General features: G+C 43.9%; 1 protein-coding gene across 1 annotated transcript in view; it reads right to left on the bottom strand.

Moving 5' to 3' along the window:
• Positions 1-5,083: 5,083 nt before the first annotated feature.
• Positions 5,084-19,889, bottom strand: part of LOC308282436 (voltage-gated delayed rectifier potassium channel KCNH1-like) — a gene marked incomplete at both ends in the record, with an annotated part of 39,238 nt that continues 24,432 nt past the window's right edge. Inside the window, 13 exons of the mRNA XM_080722781.1 lie at positions 5,084-5,323; positions 5,536-5,950; positions 7,424-7,620; positions 9,691-9,921; positions 10,248-10,463; positions 11,708-11,904; positions 12,945-13,025; positions 15,107-15,222; positions 15,324-15,379; positions 15,672-15,752; positions 15,854-15,972; positions 17,089-17,338; positions 19,717-19,889. The exon at positions 19,717-19,889 is cut by the window's right edge and continues 7 nt beyond it. Coding sequence (XP_080578907.1) covers positions 5,084-5,323; positions 5,536-5,950; positions 7,424-7,620; positions 9,691-9,921; positions 10,248-10,463; positions 11,708-11,904; positions 12,945-13,025; positions 15,107-15,222; positions 15,324-15,379; positions 15,672-15,752; positions 15,854-15,972; positions 17,089-17,338; positions 19,717-19,889 — 2,372 coding nt within the window. The remainder of the gene's footprint in view (positions 5,324-5,535; positions 5,951-7,423; positions 7,621-9,690; positions 9,922-10,247; positions 10,464-11,707; positions 11,905-12,944; positions 13,026-15,106; positions 15,223-15,323; positions 15,380-15,671; positions 15,753-15,853; positions 15,973-17,088; positions 17,339-19,716) is intronic.

Below are 19,889 nucleotides of genomic sequence, written 5' to 3'. Positions count from 1 at the left end.
ATCAGAACATTATAATGTTATGTAAAACAGGCGGTCTATACCGGTACATTTGCCACAACCAAGGACAAGTCTTTTGTACAGACACATTGATGAGTGGACGAACAGTCTTTTGTACAGACACATTGATGAGTGGACGAACAGTCTTTTGTACAGACACATTGATGAGTGGACGAACAGTCTTTTGTACAGACACATTGATGAGTGGACGAACAGTTGACAATGTGACATCAATGTTTAATGTTCTACAACAGGGCTAGGCAACCTTAGGCACGGGTGCCAACATTGGCTAGGGTGTTGGCAAGGGTTATCACTGGCACACTGGCAGAAGTGAGAGAGGATTTGTTTATGTTCAAATCAAATATTGCTTTAAACGTGGTCAATTCAATTTAGTCGCCTAATTTGCAGCAAATTACAACCTGCCCATAATTCTACATTCATTACAATTCTGAACTCTGACTGGGGAGGGAGTCGGGGAGATAGGAGGGTTATTGATCTGACTGGGGAGGGAGTCGGGGAGATAGGAGGGTTATTGATCTGACTGGGGAGGGAGTCAGGGAGATAGGAGGGTTATTGATCTGACTGGGGAGGGAGTCAGGGAGATAGGAGGGTTATTGATCTGACTGGGGAGGGAGTCAGGGAGATAGGAGGGTTATTGATCTGACTGGGGAGGGAGTCAGGGAGATAGGAGGGTTATTGATCTGACTGGGGAGGGAGTCAGGGAGATAGGAGGGTTATTGATCTGACTGGGGAGGGAGTCAGGGAGATAGGAGGGTTATTGATCTGACTGGGGAGGGAGTCAGGGTGATAGGAGGGTTATTGATCTGACTGGGGAGGGAGTCGGGGAGATAGGAGGGTTATTGATCTGACTGGGGAGGGAGTCAGGGAGATAGGAGGGTTATTGATCTGACTGGGGAGGGAGTCGGGGAGATAGGAGGGTTATTGCTCTGAGTCTAATGATCGTTATAACAATGTCCTGACAATCACAATCACTGCGTGAAAAACATTGAATACTGGAAGGTTTTCCTTGGGTAAATCCCCTCATACATATCCTGCATACCCAAGCATATAGATACCATCTCTACCATCTCTTTACCCAAGGAAAACTTTCCAGTATACCAATGTTTTTCACGCAGTGAATATGTCAGAATGTTTGATGGGGTGTCTTTAACCCTGCAAGGCCAACTGTCACCTTTTGGACACATTTATATTTGATTAAAAAAAAAATAGTTTAAATATTTTTTTTTTCATATAAACATCACCATTGGATCATATTGTTTAGTATTATTGCCATTGGCCATGATATTTGCATATAAATACCCCCCACAGAGGCTGACAGATCGACATTCACAGGGTTAAAAGTTATGTTTACATGGCACACTGACTATCTAGAATAAATAAAAACATGCCACTTCATTTCCAAATGGTTGCTGGACCCCCGCTCTACAACATCACAATGTAAACAGTGCAGAGATGGAGAAATATAAAAACTACTAGAAAAGTAACCTTATAAATATGTGTGTGAATTAAAACAGTGGTTCTCAAAGTGGGGTCCGGGGTCCCTGAGGGGGGGTTTTCAGCGGGTCCCCAGAAATAAATGACGTACATATATTGTTAGGGGTGTAACGATATAGTAACTGAATCGATAAATCGATTTTAATTTGCAATTATCAACTATATCGATATGCAAAAGCAAAATATCGTAGAGTTTTGTGTCGTATCGTTTTGCAATGCAGAAAATCGGTATCGAATCGTTTTCAAAGGCAAATAATCGATTGTAGCAAAATAATCGATTGTAGCAATTTTAAGAGGGAAAATAAAAAAGAGGGGTCTAATTATTATTATACTATTACTACTCTTGGTCTATCAGTAAATGTGTGTAATCTCTGTGTTCATGTCAAGGTGCAGGTCTGTCCATATGTGATAAAATATACAGTAATCTCCAAGTATTTGCAGTGTTTACTTTATATCCATTGATTTTCCCCTAAAAAACCTATTGACACGTTTCACACATATTTAATTTCCTTGCTAAATATTTACTATATTGATTTTAAATCATTGAATCGAATCGTATCGTATCGCCATGAATGAACCAATATCGCCCATGTATTGTATCGTCAACCATGTATTGTGACGCGTATCATACCGCTATTAACTGTATCGTTACACCCCTATTGTATACGTCAACTATTTGAAAATAGCAGATCTACAAGCTCACAGCGCCCCACTTCCTGCCACGCTACGCTAGGCTTGTAGATCTGTTTTTTGAAAAATAATCTTGATCTTCAAAGAGTTTTTCGTCTTTGTTTTTTTGTTTTTGTTTTGAGAACTACTGTTTTAGAACGGTTCTCAATGGGTTAACGTGTATCGGTTGCTGGTGGAGAAATATAAAAATATAAAAGTATTCTTATATATGAGTAAAATATAAAAGTAATCTTATATATATGAGTAAAATATAAAAGTAATCTTATATATATATGAGTGCAATATAAAAGTAATCTTATGAATACAATATAAAAGTAATCTTATTATGAGTCGATATTATGATGTGTTTAAAGTGAAAAGCTCTACTGTAAGCTACTTGTCACAGTTATTAATACGTTATTAATTATTATTAATTATTAAGCTACTTGTCACAGTTATTCATTCATTACTCATTAAATAATAATTGTTAATTATTAAACTACGTGTCACAGTTATTAATGATCACACTTTTGCATAATCGTCATAATCGTAATACAGAAATGGCAGATATACAAGCTTGCAGCACGCTTAGAGCTTGTAGATCTGCCACTTCCACCATTCAAGTTTTTTTTAATAAGTATAAGTATAAGTTATCTGTCGTATCTTCCCGCGTGCAACTTTAGTTTACAGAAATGTAATTTGTATTCATAATGTTGTCGATTTTCAACGACATAGTGCATACACTGTAAAAATACAGTCCTCTGTCGTTACCATACACTGTAAAACTACAGTACTCTGTCCATGTTTTTTTGCCCTATTGTGTGCGTCTTATTTCCACCTCTTATGCGTTAATGAAGTCATATTAGTTATTGTATCAATCCATCCTGATAGGCAGCCAAAGAGTTATGTTTTCTATTTATGTTCCCATAACCTTACTCCGCCAGATGGTGGCAGCATTGAGTTCACAAACGCAGCTTCCACCTGGAACCTCTCAGAGATTGGAGCTGACAACGACCCGCGCCCACTTCAAACCAATCAGCGGCAGCTACGGGCAGAATCTTGGCGAGACCGGATGTGACGCGATCGAGAAGCACCTGTTGCACTGTAGTTCTATCACTATTCTTCGTTGCCGCTACCACGAACAAGTCGATGCTGCTACTCAGTGACTGCGCCAGAGAGAGAGAGAGACGCGCACTAGCCACGTTAGCCTCGCATGAAAAACAGGCCCGTGTTTAGTTTAGTTTCCTGCTGGCACAGCTACTATACGTCATGTAGTCATGTCAATATGATTGGTTGAAGTTACCAGGCCCAGACGCTGATAGACAGACGGCCCCATCCAATCACCTGCCAAGTTAGCTTGAAAAAAGGGTCCGGCCTTCTTCAGCGGTCCCAGACAGAGGCTGTGATGTTGTGAACTCAATACCGCCACCATCTGGTGGAGTCAGGTAAATATATTTCTAATCATATAAAAAATGCGTTCCAAAATTGTACTCCAGCGATAATACTATAGGATATGAAGCATCAGCGAGGGTGAAACATATTGATATAACCAAAGAGTAAAAGGCTTTGCACACAGGCCTTGTTTTTTTCCGGTTTGCTGCATGATTAAAACGCATTGAATTTGGTGTGCCTTGCTGTGCGGAATCCGCACTGCGGATCCGAAAAGGAGTCATAAAAGGAGTCAATGAGTTTTTACCGCATGCGAAAAGACACACAAATCGAACTGGGTTCGATCAGGAAAAAAACACACAGCCCCAGACACTTGCCGCACTACAATTCGGAGCAGGTGTGCATGCGGTCATAGAGAAAAAAAAAATCATCTGTGTTATTCGTGCGAAAGATCGCGCCTGTCTGCAAAGCCCTTAAGAACATGTTATTTTTTTTCTCTTTTCCAAACCCAGGAATTGTACTCAGTTCCATAACAAGGGACTTGGATGACTCTTAATGTGGTGGTTTTAGGACACGCTCCTGTCTCTCTGTCAGAACCGGGCGTAGGCGGGCGGGAGATCTGGACGAGGAAGGTCCTGTCGGACCTCCTGGAGCCGCTGGAGCTCAGCTCCACCTCGGAGGAATAAAGCCTGCTATTGGTGGAGCTCAGCTCCACCTCGGAGGAATAAAGCCTGCTATTGGTGGAGCTCAGCTCCACCTCGGAGGAATAAAGCCTGCTATTCGTTTACAACGGTTCGTCTGATCCGGTCTAGGCGTGGCCTAAACAGGAAGCAGGTAGAAGAAGTGGCGTCGCTTTGTTTCGGTTCCCCCCTGTTTGTTTCCCCAATCCCTATTTAAATTCTCCAGAAGTGTAGTCTTGCCAGTTGCTGTGAGTTGGACTAAAAGATGGATATACCAAACAAACGTTAAAAAAAAGAAAAAAGAAAAACCATGCCACATCAGGGGATTTATAGGTCCTGAAATGAATTGAGTGCCGGGAATTGTATTGGGTTAAAACTGTTTCCGGTTTGGTAGTTCCGGGCACAAAGTGTAGTCCGTCCAGGACTACAAAATAGCGAGTTTAAGCTCGATAGATAAACCTGGCGTCGCCGCGGCCGCCTCTACATCGGCAGAAGGTCCCTTCCCACGTAGCGCCGACTCCGTCTGCTGCGTGTGCGCGTCGCCATGGGAACCAAAGCGTTCAGTGAAAGGGGTGGGAACCCGTCGCCGCCGAGGCTTTGCTTAAGCATTTTGATCGCTACTAGCTTAAACTCGCTATTGACGTAGGCTAGAGCTCCATCATCTCAGGAGCTCCATCATCTCAGCAGCTCCATCATCTGCTCCAGCTGCAGCTCCATCATCTGTCCAGCTGCAGCTCCATCATCTGCTCCAGCTGCAGCTCCATCATCTGTCCAGCTGCAGCTCCATCATCTGTCCAGCTGCAGCTCCATCATCTGCTCCAGCTGCAGCTCCATCATCTCAGCAGCTCCATCACCTGCTCCAGCTGCAGCTCCAGTGCCGCCATGCGTCCGTCCAGCGCCCGCAGCTCTGCTCTCAGCTCCCGCTTCATGTCCAGCAGGGCGACACTGACGCCACCGCCGTGTTCCGCCGCCATCACATCGCCTCTGGTGGCGGCTACGTTCGTCTGCTGCTGCTCCCTGGTGGCGGCTCCGTGCGTCTGCTGCTGCTCCCTGGTGGCGGCTCCGTGCGTCTGCTGTTTGCAAGTTTATCATAGTTAACGAAAAGAATAATTTAAAAACATTTTCGTTAACAGAAATTATACACAAAATGCCCTTCGAAAACTGAAAAACTATTTTTATCAAAAAAACAGCTAGTTTGCTAATTAAAACTAACTGAATTGGAAAAGGGAAAAAAAAATCTAAACGAACTAAAACTAATCTATAATGAAAAATCCAATTCTATAACCTGCTGCTGCTGCTGCTGCTGCTGCTGCTGAGGCAGCGTCTGGTCGACACTGCTGTGTTTTGCATCTGGGCTGCTGTCTGCGCACACCGGGTTGCCGTCTGCACGCACCGGGTTGCCGTCTGCACGCACCGGGTTGCCGTCTGCGCGCACCGGGTTGCCGTCTGCATGCACCGGGTTGCCGTCTGCGCACACCGGGTTCCCGTCTGCGCACAACGGGTTCCCGTCTGCGCACAACGGGTTCCCGTCTGCGCACAACGGGTTCCCGTCTGCGCACAACGGGTTCCCGTCTGCGCACACCGGGTTCCCGTCTGCACACACCAGGTTGCCGCCTGCACACACCGGGCTTGCGTCGCCGTCCCTGGGTGTCGGTGCCGGGACGTCTCCTCCCCCTGCGCTGTCCAGATGCGGGTCGCTGCTGTCAGTGGTGGAAAGTGACTAATTAGATTTACTTCAGTACTGTTTTACTGCCCTACAAAGGCAGAGTGCAGTAACTACGTTTTGGGACACACCGACTTATATGTGTCACCCAACGGTCAAATTAGCCTTCATGATATTGGGGGATGAACAATTACCTCAAGAACAGATGTACAATCAGTGTAATATCACTTTTATATCTTTATCTCATTTGGCTGATTAGCTGTAACACTTTTAAACCCATTTTTGGTGAAATTCGAAAACGTAGTTACTGCACTCTGCCTTTGTAGGGCAGAGTAGTAGTTGAGCGATAAAACCATCTCGTGGATGCACCTGGGACGTATCATCAATGATGCTATCGGTTTAAAACCACTCTGAAACTAGAAGCAGTGCCCTTCCGAGCACAGGTCTCCACCAGGCCAGGCGGCCTGTTATAGCGCCACCATGAGGCTGATTTGAAAAGTTTGAAGTGGCATTTCTTCCTCGGCCTAGTGGGAATGTGCATGCACAATTTCACAAAAATTGCATGCTGTGTTTGTGATTTGAGGCATTTTGTTCAAAACTGACCAATCTTACAAACTTTGAAAGCCAATCTCAGCCAATCAGGATGGAATATGGACAATCAGACAGATCCATGTCGATCACATGACTGTAGAGATACTGTCTACCGATTCGCGTGATTTTTGGACAAAATCTGTAGTACTGGCCAAAAGGTAGTTTTGCACACATTGGCCTCCTGGTGGCGCTAGAACAGGCCCCTGTGAAAAATGTGGGGCAGAGGTTCTGAATTGGCATCCAGGGAGTGTGTGTGCTCAGTTTGGCAGCGACCAGGCCAACGACGCCGGAGATGAGCTGGTAACAAACTGGAGGACACACGCACGCACGCACGGACGGACGGACGGACGGACGGACGGACGGACGGACGGACGGACAGGGGCGAAAACATACTCTCCCCCAAGCCTTCGGCTGGTGGAGACAAAAACACTTACAGGCGGCTGGCTGCCACTCGGCTGCCACTCGAAACTAAACTGGTAACAATAAACCTATCCTAACCTTACCCTCCCCCTGACCCTTCTATTGTAAATACCTTTTATTTTGTATTGTTGTTTTTGTTTACAACTTTTTTTTTAATGATATCTACTATATACTGCATTCTATCTGCCATTCAATGTTAAATGAGATACGAAATGGTTTCCTGTGTAAATAAGCTGAAAGGCTTTCTTGGATCTACTGTTAGTTGACCTTGTACCAGTGAGCTGTACTGTTATGAAACTGTACTTAAGCAATATTACACAAGAGGGTCGAGTGGAATATTGCGATTATACAACTGTTGCCCTCCAAAAGTGTACAGAAAGTGTTAAAATTCTATTAGAGTAAGGTCTATTATACTAATGTTAACTCCATAGACACATACAAAACAGAAAAAAAGTACAAAACTATGGCACCAAATCTGTAAGTAAAAAATGTTGAGTACTTTTTACTCCACTGGCTGCTGTCCAGCCGCGGGTCGCTCTTGGTGAGGATGCCGCTGTCGCACGAGTCCGTCTTCTTCAGCGAGGTGTCGTCGTCGTCGCCGTGGCGATGACGAGACCTGACCGCCGGCGTGGCGGTCCCCTCGGGAAGCGTCTCCATGGACACGCTGCTCCACGACTCCGCCTTCCCCGCACACTCCTTTAAAGACAAGGCAACATGTTAGCCTTCCCCACACACTCCTTTAAAGACATGGCAACATGTTAGCCTTCCCCACACACTCCTTTAAAGACATGGCAACATGTTAGCCTTCCCCACACACTCCTTTAAAGACAAGGTAACATGTTAGTCTTCCCCGCACACTCCTTCAAAGACATGGCAACATGTTAGTCTTCCCCGCACACTCCTTCAAAGACATGGCAACATGTTAGTCTTCCCCGCACACTCCTTCAAAGACATGGCAACATGTTAGTCTTCCCCGCACACTCCTTTAAAGACATGGCAACATGTTAGTCTTCCCCGCACACTCCTTTAAAGACAAGGCAACATGTTAGCCTTCCCCGCACACTCCTTTAAAGACATGGCAACATGTTAGTCTTCCCCGCACACTCCTTTAAAGACATGGCAACATGTTAGTCTTCCCCGCACACTCCTTCAAAGACATGGCAACATGTTAGTCTTCCCCGCACACTCCTTTAAAGACATGGCAACATGTTAGTCTTCCCCGCACACTCCTTCAAAGACAAGGTAACACGTAAGTCTTCCCCGCACACTCCTTCAAAGACATGGCAACACGTTAAGTCTTCCCCGCACACTCCTTTAAAGACAAGGTAACACGTTAAGTCTTCCCCGCACACTCCTTTAAAGACAAGGTAACACGTTAAGTCTTCCCCGCACACTCCTTTAAAGACAAGGCAACATGTTAGTCTTCCCCGCACACTCCTTTAAAGACAAGGTAACACGTTGGTCTTCCCCGCACACTCCTTCAAAGACAAGGCAACATGTTAGTCTTCCCCGCACACTCCTTTAAAGACAAGGTAACACGTTAAGTCTTCCCCGCACACTCCTTCAAAGACAAGGCAACATGTTAGTCTTCCCCGCACACTCCTTCAAAGACAAGGCAACATGTTAGTCTTCCCCGCACACTCCTTCAAAGATAAGGCAACATGTTAGTCTTCCCCGCACACTCCTTCAAAGACAAGGTAACACGTTAAGTCTTCCCCGCACACTCCTTTAAAGACAAGGCAACATGTTAGTCTTCCCCGCACACTCCTTCAAAGACAAGGTAACACGTTAAGTCTTCCCCGCACACTCCTTCAAAGACAAGGTAACACGTTAAGTCTTCCCCGCACACTCCTTCAAAGACAAGGTAACACGTTAAGTCTTCCCCGCACACTCCTTCAAAGACAAGGTAACATGTTAGTCTTCCCCGCACACTCTTTCAAAGACAAGGTAACATGTTAGTCTTCCCCGCACACTCCTTCAAAGACAAGGTAACATGTTAGCCTTCCCCGCACACTCCTTCAAAGACAAGGTAACATGTTAGTCTTCCCCACACACTCCTTCAAAGACAAGGTAACACGTTAAGTCTTCCCCGCACACTCCTTCAAAGACAAGGCAACACGTTAAGTCTTCCCCGCACACTCCTTCAAAGACAAGGCAACACGTTAAGTCTTCCCCGCACACTCCTTCAAAGACAAGGTAACATGTTAGCCTTCCCCGCACACTCCTTCAAAGACAAGGTAACATGTTAGTCTTCCCCGCACACTCCTTCAAAGACATGGCAACATGTTAGTCTTCCCCGCACACTCCTTCAAAGACATGGCAACATGTTAGTCTTCCCCGCACACTCCTTCAAAGACATGGCAACATGTTAGTCTTCCCCGCACACTCTTTCAAAGACAAGGTAACATGTTAGTCTTCCCCGCACACTCCTTCAAAGACATGGCAACATGTTAGCCTTCCCCGCACACTCCTTCAAAGACAAGGTAACACGTTAAGTCTTCCCCGCACACCCCTTCAAAGACAAGGCAACACGCTAAGCCTTCCCAGCACAATCGGGATAGAGTGGGGCCTTCTTCCGAACATGGTCGAGTGGGGGCGGGCCTTACGCGCGTCAATGCCCGCCCCCACTTGATCATGATTGGAGGAAGGCTCCCAGCCTGTCACCTACACGAAAACTGAAACTGAAACTTAAATAAAATCACTTAACCTACTAAACCTTTAAAGACAAAGCAACATGTCAAGCCTTTATTTTTTATTTGTCTTTACCTTGAAGCGGTTCCAGCCTTTAGCCTTGTTGGGCGGAGCCTCCACCACAGCTCCCTTCTGATTGGAGGAGCAGGCGGAGGGGGGAGGAGCTCCGTTCTGATTGGAGGAGCAGACAGGAGGGGAAGGAGCTCCGTGGAGCATCACTCTGCTGGAGGAGGAGGGGGCGGGGTTCTCCGTGGTTGCCGTGGCGATGTCGCCGGATGCTAGGATGTCCTGGAGACAGGATGGAGGCTACAGTGTTACCATGGAAACCACGCAGGGGTTACTAGAGGTCACTGGTTCTCAACAGGAAGATTGGTCAAGCTTCACATGACAATTTGGCCCTCCAGACAAAATCATTCATTAATTCAGAATTCATACAAATATAGAACTAAAGCACATAGAAAGTATAGATCTAGAACACAGAATGTACGGATCTAGAACACAGATTTCATAGCTCTAGAACACATAGAATAAAAAGTCACCGCTTCACTTCGAACCGAGGTTTGATTTTTTATTAGGTATTAGTTATTGTCTCCGTATTCAATAAACTAATAGAAACAGTAAATTAAAATAACCTGGGGTCCAGTGTCCTCGTCAGGCTGTGGTCCCTGCGCTGCGGCGGCTGCAGCGGCCGCGGCGGCCGCCGCCAGGCGGAGCTCCCTCTGCTGGCGGAAGCGTTGGAACAGCCGTCGGACCGGGTGGTCCGGGGGGAGGTTCAGAGGAGCCTCGTCTTTACGCCTCAGCATCTCCTCCTCCTCACGCTTCACATCAGCAATCTTCCTGAACACGATCTGATGGAAGGACACTTTATTAAACCTATTAAACTTTGATTTGTTTGAATATTTTATTAGACAAAAATGGAGAACAGTATAATGGTCTGCCTGAAGGAACATCCCAAATAAGTCCTTTTACGGTCTTGTTTACGTCGGAAGTCCTTGGTATCCAATTCATGGACGTAACAAATAGCAAGCAAAGAAAACATTCAAATATCATTGCAGTTATAAAAACTGTAAAAGGTAGGGGAAACAAGGGGTGGGGCTAAGGTGGGGGGGGGGGGGGGGGGCTTACTTCTGGCCTTGTCTATGGGAGAAGTGATAACTAGCTCCGCCTCTGGCCTCTGAAAGGTGAGTTTTCAGGGCATTTTTTAAGGATGCCAGCGAGCTACATGTTTTAAGGGAGGTAGTCAAGGAATTCCACACCTGGGTGGCAATGTTGTAGAAGGAGAATTTACACATAATTGTCTTATGGGTTTGTGTTATCAGATGGTTGTGTGCGCTCCCTCTGGTGTTGTGGCTGTGGATGTCGCTAGCTTTTTGGAGATGTGTGGTCAGATATGCTGGTACTGAGGGGATGGAGGGAAGATTTGCATTGACTATTTTGAAAGTCAATCCCATTTTTAGTTGTTTAACCCTTTCTTCAACGCTGAGCCAACTTGGGCCAGCAAAATGTGTGGGAGAAACGTGGGTCATGGGCCCCATGTTGAGAAGTAGTCAAATCACTGAGTAGTCCTGAGGGCACTTTTGTTGACAAAAGTGGAAATTCTGCCCAGGAATCGTACTTGTTTGACCATTGTTGCCATGCTGTCTATCCCCAGTCAAGAATACAGCCCAAATAAGTAATCTCTTCCTTGCTAGAGATTACTGTGTCATCAACTTTGACCTTGAAATCATTTACATTTATCTCACTTAGAGAAAGTCTGGTAAAAAAAGAATGGATTCTGTTTTACCAAGGAGTAGTGACAGTATGTTATCAGTAAGCCAAGTGTGACTTGTGGTGACTTCTGAGCTGTGAGCTTCCTCAACCTAATTAAACTTCACATCCACGATCTTCCTGAAGACCATCAGATGCAGAACACCAAGAACAACCTTTAAACACTTCATTAAACTTCATTAAACACCATGAACAACCATTAAAGACTTCATTCAACTTGATTGAACACCGGACAGACCCTCTTCCTCAGGTTGTAGGTGAGAAGCAGGTTTCTGGAGACAGAGGGTTAGGGTTAGGGGTAGAGGTAGGTTAGGGTTAGATATACCCTCTTCCGCAGGTTGTAGGTGAGCAGCAGGTTCCTGGAGAAGTGCAGGCTGAAGGCCTGGTAGAACTCCAGGACCTTCTGGAGAGCGTCTCTCTTGATGGTGTGAAGGTCACAGTAGGTCAGCGCGCGCACGTTGGCGCACGACTGAGCCAGCGTGCGCTCCTTCCAGAAGACGTCCCCGAACACGTCTCCTTTACCTGGAAAAACACAACAGATTTATTTTTTTAATCTGTAATATGAACCGAGAATATCTCCTATACTCCCTCTTAGATAGTTCCAGTGAACCTGGACTGCACAAACTCAGAGTAAATAAGGTGGTCGAATGGAGTGATAACAACGCTCTCATCATTAACACTAAAAAGACAAAAGAGATTGTTTTTGGTGCACCACTAGATACACACAGATCTCCCATTACTATTCATGTTGAACAGATCAACCAGGTATGTTCGTATACAAACCTAAGACTAATAGACCATCTTTTGTCAAGATCAGATTGAATCAGTGTGTAAGAAAACAATTTAAGGACTCTTTATTACCTCTAAAATGAGAAAGAATTAAACATTGGCCAAATTGTCAAATATTGGAGGCAGAAATTGTGAAAATAGCCGATCTACATGCTCACAATAGAACCACAAAACGTAATGCCTCAATTCTTAGTGCTCGTCAGGGCAGTTAAATTATGATTATTTTGCGGCCTGAAAAGGTTGAGAAGCACTGGGCTAGGCGGTGGACATTGCTCTTGTCTGGATATGTACCGTATGTAACCCTGTTTTGTTCCTTGTGTTATATCAAATGTGTGTATGTTTTGCATACTTGGCTGCTGTGTCGCAAAACAAACTTCAGTGCAAACTGATTGATTGATTGATTGATTGATTGATTGATTGATTGATTGATTGATTGATTATTTTATTTGACAAAAGTGGAGAACAGAACAAGTATAGTCAATACATTAAAAGAATGTAGTACAGTACACGTACAGTTAAACACCCTGCCTAAAAGGAGCATCCCAAATAAGTACTTTAATGGTCTTAATTTGTATGTCGGAAATCCTAGGTATTCAACTCATGAATACTCATGGATAATGAAGTACTATATCATATCATATCATATCATATCATATCATATCATATCATATCATATCATATCTTAAGTTGATAAATGTGTGTTCGATGTATTCATATAATTTCTAACTTCGAAAGGATCCGAACTACGGGTCAGAGGTCAGAGTTCGTCTCACCTAAGATGGCCACCACCTCGTCATCCTGGATGACCTCCAGTGACCCCGACACCACGAAGCAGAGGCTGTCCACGCTCTCGCCTGAGAGGGAGGTCAGAGGTCAGACACACCCACACAGACAGACAGACAGACAGACAGACAGACAGACAGACAGACAGACAGACAGAGGGTACGTCTAGGGCTGTCACCTCACCATTATGACATTTTAAATGCAGATTAATTGTCACTCAAATAATTTCGATTAACGATTTAAAAGTGTTTTTGTCGTGGACAATTACATTTCTGTTTGGCTTTTAGGCTTTGAAGTTGCACATGGTAGATATGACACACAACCTAAATATACAAAGAAATGACTGAAATATTTGACAACCTTACACTTAAAAAAGAATATTGATAGTGGAAATAGCCGATCTACAAGCTCACAATGCGTCGCATCGCGACGCGTTGTGAGCTTGTAGATCGGCTATTTCATCTACTTTTGATTTTTTTTTAAATATATGAAAATTTTTCAACATGGAAACGATTATGACGATCATGAAAAATAATCACGATTATGTCAAATAATTGCGATTAGACGATTATGTAATAATTGTGACAGCCCTAGGTACGTCTATATATCTCAGGACAGACGCGTTGACCCCCATCCACTCCCATGTTAAAGGACAACTTTGTTTTTTTACAACGGTAAAAAATATGAACAAGGGTTCATATTTTAGATTGTAATTAGAGAAACTAAAAAGTGAGTGTTAAAATGTTTTCATTTGCTTCGTTCTATTGTTTTATCGCGTTTACCGTGCTAAAATGTGGGGCATGCGTACGCATGGGGGCATGCGTACAAGTGGCTAAATATGTCTTTTTAGACACAATAAGCCAGCAGTTTCTTTATTGCTATTTACAGTAACACTTCTAGCCCCCATAAGTCACATCCAACCATGAAAGGTTGCGTTGTATCTTGGGAATGGGCTTATTCTGTGTAAAATGACATATTTAGCCACTTGTACGCATGCCCCCAACCACTGAAATAAGAATCTCTAAAACAATAGAATGAAGTAAATGAAATCAATTTGACACTCATCTTTTATATTCTTTAAATACAATCTAAAATATGAACCCTTGTTGTAAAAACTAAAGTTGTCCTTTAAGAGAATCGTCTCTGATCGAAGACGCATTAGCCCCCGGCTCCACCGGGCGCGCCGACGCCAACGCTGGGTACGCTCCCGTTTTAATCAATGAAGGGTGCTCCACTGCCGGCGTTGGGCTCGACGCTGGACGCCCAAATTTGTCCCTGTTCATTTTTCGACGCCGGCACACGACGCCGGCACAACGCAACGCTCCCGGTGGAGCCCTAGCCTTATGCCTCTGCAGGGTCACGAGCTCAAGGGTCGAATGCAGGTCTATTAGAAGTTTGCAATAGAAAAAAGTACAGTTTCATGACAGTACAAATTACTGGTACAAGGTCAACTAACACTGGTACAAGGTCAACTAACACTGGTACAGGGTTCTGACACGCACTGCCCACCAATGGGACAGAGCTAAATGCTGGAAGTACGTCACATTGTTGACACTCACGTTAGCCGCTCAAGTGTGAAGCTTCAAAGTTAAGGGAGAAATGCTGCTATAGGCGGAGGCGTTACGCATCCTTACGAGACAGATATGTGGTCGTGCCATAGACTGTAAAAAATATGGACGGTGGGAACCCATTGGTTTCTATGCTGTGAAAATGAAGCCTTTTTTTCTCTTGTATTGGTGTCGCCATCATTGTTTTAATGGGTACCATTAAATGCTATTGGCTGCCAAGTGCCAACGGTCACGTGCAACCGCAAGGATACTTGGGTAAATGTGTTGAGCCTGCTGAAAATGTAAACTAGCGACATGAACCAAGTATTTATGACAATGTTTATTAAGGTAAGAAAATCTAATGTAAAAGTTCAGGGGAAATTAATGGAATCTTATGGAGAACATGTTGCTTCTGGTACCAGAACAGCGAAACTACCGGTAGCAGCCAATCATAGGAACTTTTGGTTTTGTGTTTGCTTCATTTTAAATCCGGACAACTGTGACCCCTGGGTCGCGCCCAGACAGGTAAACAGACAGACAGACAGACAGACAGACAGACAGACAGACAGACAGACAGACAGTAGGGGTCAGGGGTCAGAGTTCACCTGCGTGGTAGATGAGGTCACCAGGTGCACTGTGCAGCGTCTCAAACTGCACGGCCAACGCTCGCAGACAGCCGTCACTGGCCAATCGGAACGCAGGATGCTCCTTGAACACCTTCCTGTGCACAGTTTATTAATACATCATATTATTAATATTAAGAATTATTATTATTAATACTGTCAATTATTTGTATTATTGTGAACAATTTTTTATTAATACCTGTTCATGTGAACGCAGATGTCTGCACGCATGTCCTTAGGACAGATCTGCAAGACCTGTTGTTATAAAGAACATGTCCTCAGGACAGATCTGCAAGACCATATAGTCCTCTCTCTCTCTCTCTCTCTCTCTCTCTCTCTCTCTCTCTCTCTCTCTCAGGCCTTTAGGTGTCATTATTATCTTATAGTTTTATAGTTGTATTAACTATAATAACTTAAGATATGGTTTTATAGTTGTATTAACAATAATAACTTAAGATATGGTTGTACAGTTGTATTAACAATAATAACGTAAGATATGGTTTTATAGTTGTATTAACTATAATAGTTGTATCAACTATATCATTACCTTGTCGGTATCGATGCCTCTCGTCACAGACCAGCTGGACACGATATAATCCATCACTCTCTCACTGAGACCCTGAGGGACCTGGTGGGTTACAGATGATCTATAGATTAGTAGATTATTATTGGTAGATCAGTAGACCTGATATATTACAGATGAGATAGTAGACTAGTAGATGATTCGACCTGGTAGAGCTGCAGGAAGTCTCGCACGCTGTTGAGCGTCTCGTGGTAGCGGTTGGTGTTGGCGTACATCTGCTGGAAGATGGTGGTCACGTTACCAAAGATGGTGGCGTAGAGCAGTGCTGTGAGACAGGACAGGACAGCACACAGACAGACAGGCTGAGAGGGAGACAGTGTATATGGGGCTTTTAAGCCGTGACATCATTTTGTAGTCAGACCTCCAAGCAGATTTATTGTCAATATGTGTCCCTCGCTATTTCAACAGATCCGAGACAAAAATAACGATTAAAGTATAATTCTACCACTTTCCTGTCAACAAGAAAGAGAAGACAAATAAGTAAATAGTAAAAAATAGTAACAAGATTCATGGGGGCGCCGGGGCCTTTTGTTCTCCTCTGCCTACAGAATGATGTCAGACATGTTTATGTCGATTACCAAAACTACAAACTATGCACCCTGGCCAAGATATGACTTCCGCTTGGTTCCAAGATTTCTAGCGGAAGTGCTGCGTTTAACGGAAGTTACGTCATGCAGTGCGGGTCTGTTTACATTCCCCAGCGAAAAAACAAAAATAGATCATAGCTCTTAACTCGCTATTAATAGGTGTAATATCGCCTTAATCAATGTTTTAGTTTATATATTGTTTATTGTGAGCGCAACCGACGGAGCAGGAGACGTAGACACGATTTTTTTCCAGCTGGGAATAATTTTGCAGGGACACCGCACAGTGAAAAGAAGAAAACTTCCGCGAATATTCAGCCCCACCTCCTAGAACGGTCTCTGCCTCATATCTTGACCAGGCTTTTCTCTTCACAGATGAGTAAGCCTGGCTACGCGAGGCTACAAACTATGATGAAGAATGTTCATGTCAATTACCAAAACTACAAACTATGATGAAAAATGTTTATGTCGATTACCAAAACTACTGTCTACCTTTTTGTTTTTATTCTCTTGTTAAGCCGTAACGCTTGCGAAAAAAATGTTCGTCGCCAGGCGACTGAAACAAGCAGCGCTGTGCACCTCCAAAATGATTCCCCTCATTTTAAGACTTGTTTAGTTTGGTATAATAATTGTTTATTATGTTCATCTTTTATTCTTAGTCGTAGCGCAACATAGTGAGACGAAACAAATTCATTTGTATTATTTGGAGAAAAGAAAATCCCAACCGGAAACCAACAACCGGAACCTCCGTTTCTTTCTTTCTTTCTTTCTTTCTTTCTTTCTTTCTTTCTTCTTACATCCGATCATCATCATGGCAATGGCGAAGATCTTCTCCCCGTCGGTGGTGGGCGCGATGTTCCCGAAGCCGATGGACGTGAGGCTGGTCATGGTGAAGTAGAGGGAAGTGATGTAAACGCTGTCCTTGCTGGGCCCGCCCTCCCACAGGCCACTCCCACTGGCGTTGAAACGGTACGGAGAGCCCACCTCCTCCCCGAGCAGGAAGAGCCAGCTGTCCACCCGCACACTGTTAGTGGACTCATCTATTACCTGGCATAATGGAATATAACACTGTTAGTGGACTGGTTTATTACCTGGAATAATGGAATATAACACTGTTAGTGGACTCATCTATCACCTGGAACAATGGAATATAACACTGTTAGTGGATTCATCTATTACCTGGTGTTGTTGTTATGAGCAATTATGCATTCTCTTTTTATTGGGGATTTTGGCTGGAGGATGCCACCTGCTGGGTCAGACGTGCCGTTCCAAAAACACCCATACTTATTACATCATAGAATCAACCCCTCCCCTAATTACCATTCACCCAACACATGTGGGTGTGGCTAACTTCAGCTGGGTCACCACCCACCATGACAACCACGCATACCAATGAACTGGTGGGTGTGGCCACATAAAAACATAATTTTAACTCTTTCTGTACACTTTTTTTTGGAAAATATTCTTCCTCCTAGTATAATCATAATAGTAGATAATCATGTTTTATTATAGAGGGGGAAAATAATGGCACCCCATATTACAAAAAATATTACAGGCATTTTAGTTATGTTTTAGTGAGGAATAGCTTCAGTTAAAAAGTGAGATGTTGTTCGTCCAGATGCTGGAATTTCAACTTCTCTGGGAAGTGTGAATGTCAGTCTCTGTGGGGGTATTTATATGCAAATATCGTGGCCAATGGCATTGTAATACTAAACAACAGAGCTGCCAACCCTCACGCAATGAGCGTGAGACTCACGCAAATGACCCTCTTCTCACGCTCTCACGCCACACATCGTATTTCTCACGCAGTCATATCACCAGCCGTCACAAAGTGGAAAACTGCGTCAACTCAAGTGTCACTGAGACATCCACTTCGGCCGCGATTTGAGCAACAAAAAAGGGCTTAAAATACTGTATCTGATTCTGAAGTAATGATTAGATGCGTCGCTGTGTGTGCATGAGCGTCTGGTGTGAGGAACGCTGCGTGCACGTTCCTGCGCACATCATTCTCTACAGTAAGATCGACAGGCGACAGGAGGATCTACAACATTAATTCAACACGTCCAAAATGCCCATTGCTTACTAGCAGGCAGTTTAAATGAGGAGGGACTTTTGGATGGATGCGTGTGCAAAAATAACAGATTTTCAAGCAAAAGACGTGTTACTTGCAGCTTAATGTAAACATTTATCCATAATTTTCTCATCCTAGTAAAGCCAGATAAAAGTATCAAACTCCCAGTAAAATGCAACAGAATACAGGAAATAACATCTACTCTTTTAATTTTTTTCTGGGGGAGGACCCCCAGACCCCCCACCAAAATGATCCACAGTAGGTTATAGGCTATTAACTACGTTTCTGCCTCAAAATTACATATTCATTAGTGAGGGGTACATTTGGAGAATTAAATAACACCCACCCAGTGCAACATACTGCACCTGGTTGGTGTAATAGTGACTCCAAGGGTCGATAAAAGTATAATAATAACCTAAATTATTGCAATATTTGTTGAACATATAGGCCTATATATAATTTTTTTATATTTCTTTCGAGGCACCAAAGCCCCCCCCCCCCCCTCGCAAAAAAATCGGCAGCCCTGCTAAACAATAGGATTTAATGGTGATGTTAATGTGAAAAAAGAACAGGAAAACTAATTATAACATTTTTTTTAAAATGACTTAAAAAGCGTTGCCAAAAAGCAACGCTGGGCCTTGCAGGGTTAAGTAAAACATGCGAGTACTTTTTCCACCACTGCAAAGAAATAGCTTCAGGTTTGAACGCAGCATAAGAGAAAAAAATCAAACCTCGGTTCGAAGTGAAGCGGTGAACTTTTATTCTATGTGTTCTAGAGTTATGAACTCTGTGATCTATACATTCTTTATATTCTGAATGAATGAATGAATGATTTTATCTGGAGGGCCGAATTGTCACGTGAAGCTTGACCAATCCTCAAAGTATCCAATCATCAGACCGGGACGGACACTACACACATATTCTGGACGTACGGGACAGATAAAACCTGTTCATTCTGGACTGAAATGACCATCTATGGACATGAGGTGACAGACATTTTGTTTTTGATGAAACCTGTTCATTCTGGACTGAAATGACCATATATGGACATGGGACACACATTTTGTTTTTGATAAAACCTGTTCATTCTGGACTGAAATGACCATATATGGACATGGGACACACATTTTGTTTTTGATAAAACCTGTTCATTCTGGACTGAAATGACCATATATGGACATGGGACACACATTTAGTTTTTTGATAAAACCTGTTCATTCTGGACTGAAATGACCATATATGGACATGAACGGGACACACAAAGCCACTCCTTGGAAGCGGCTTTCACCACTTCAAAAACAGGTTACATCAGAGAAGAACTATCTCGTCTAGCTTCTAGAATAGATGATCATACCTCGTAGTCTCCGATGCTGAACCAGATACAGGCCAGCCAATGAGCAGCCAGGCCGAACACACACACCAGCAGCATGAGCACGGCTGCTCCGTACTCGATGTAGTGGTCCAGCTTCCTGGCAACACGACCCAACCTCAGTAACCTCACCACCTTCAATGAGCTGAAGAGACTGG

This window comes from Nannobrachium achirus, assembly GCF_963921795.1.
Source record: "Nannobrachium achirus genome assembly, chromosome: 3".
NCBI classification, from domain to species: Eukaryota; Metazoa; Chordata; class Actinopteri; order Myctophiformes; family Myctophidae; genus Nannobrachium; species Nannobrachium achirus.
This window is presented reverse-complemented; position numbering and strand designations above follow the sequence as displayed.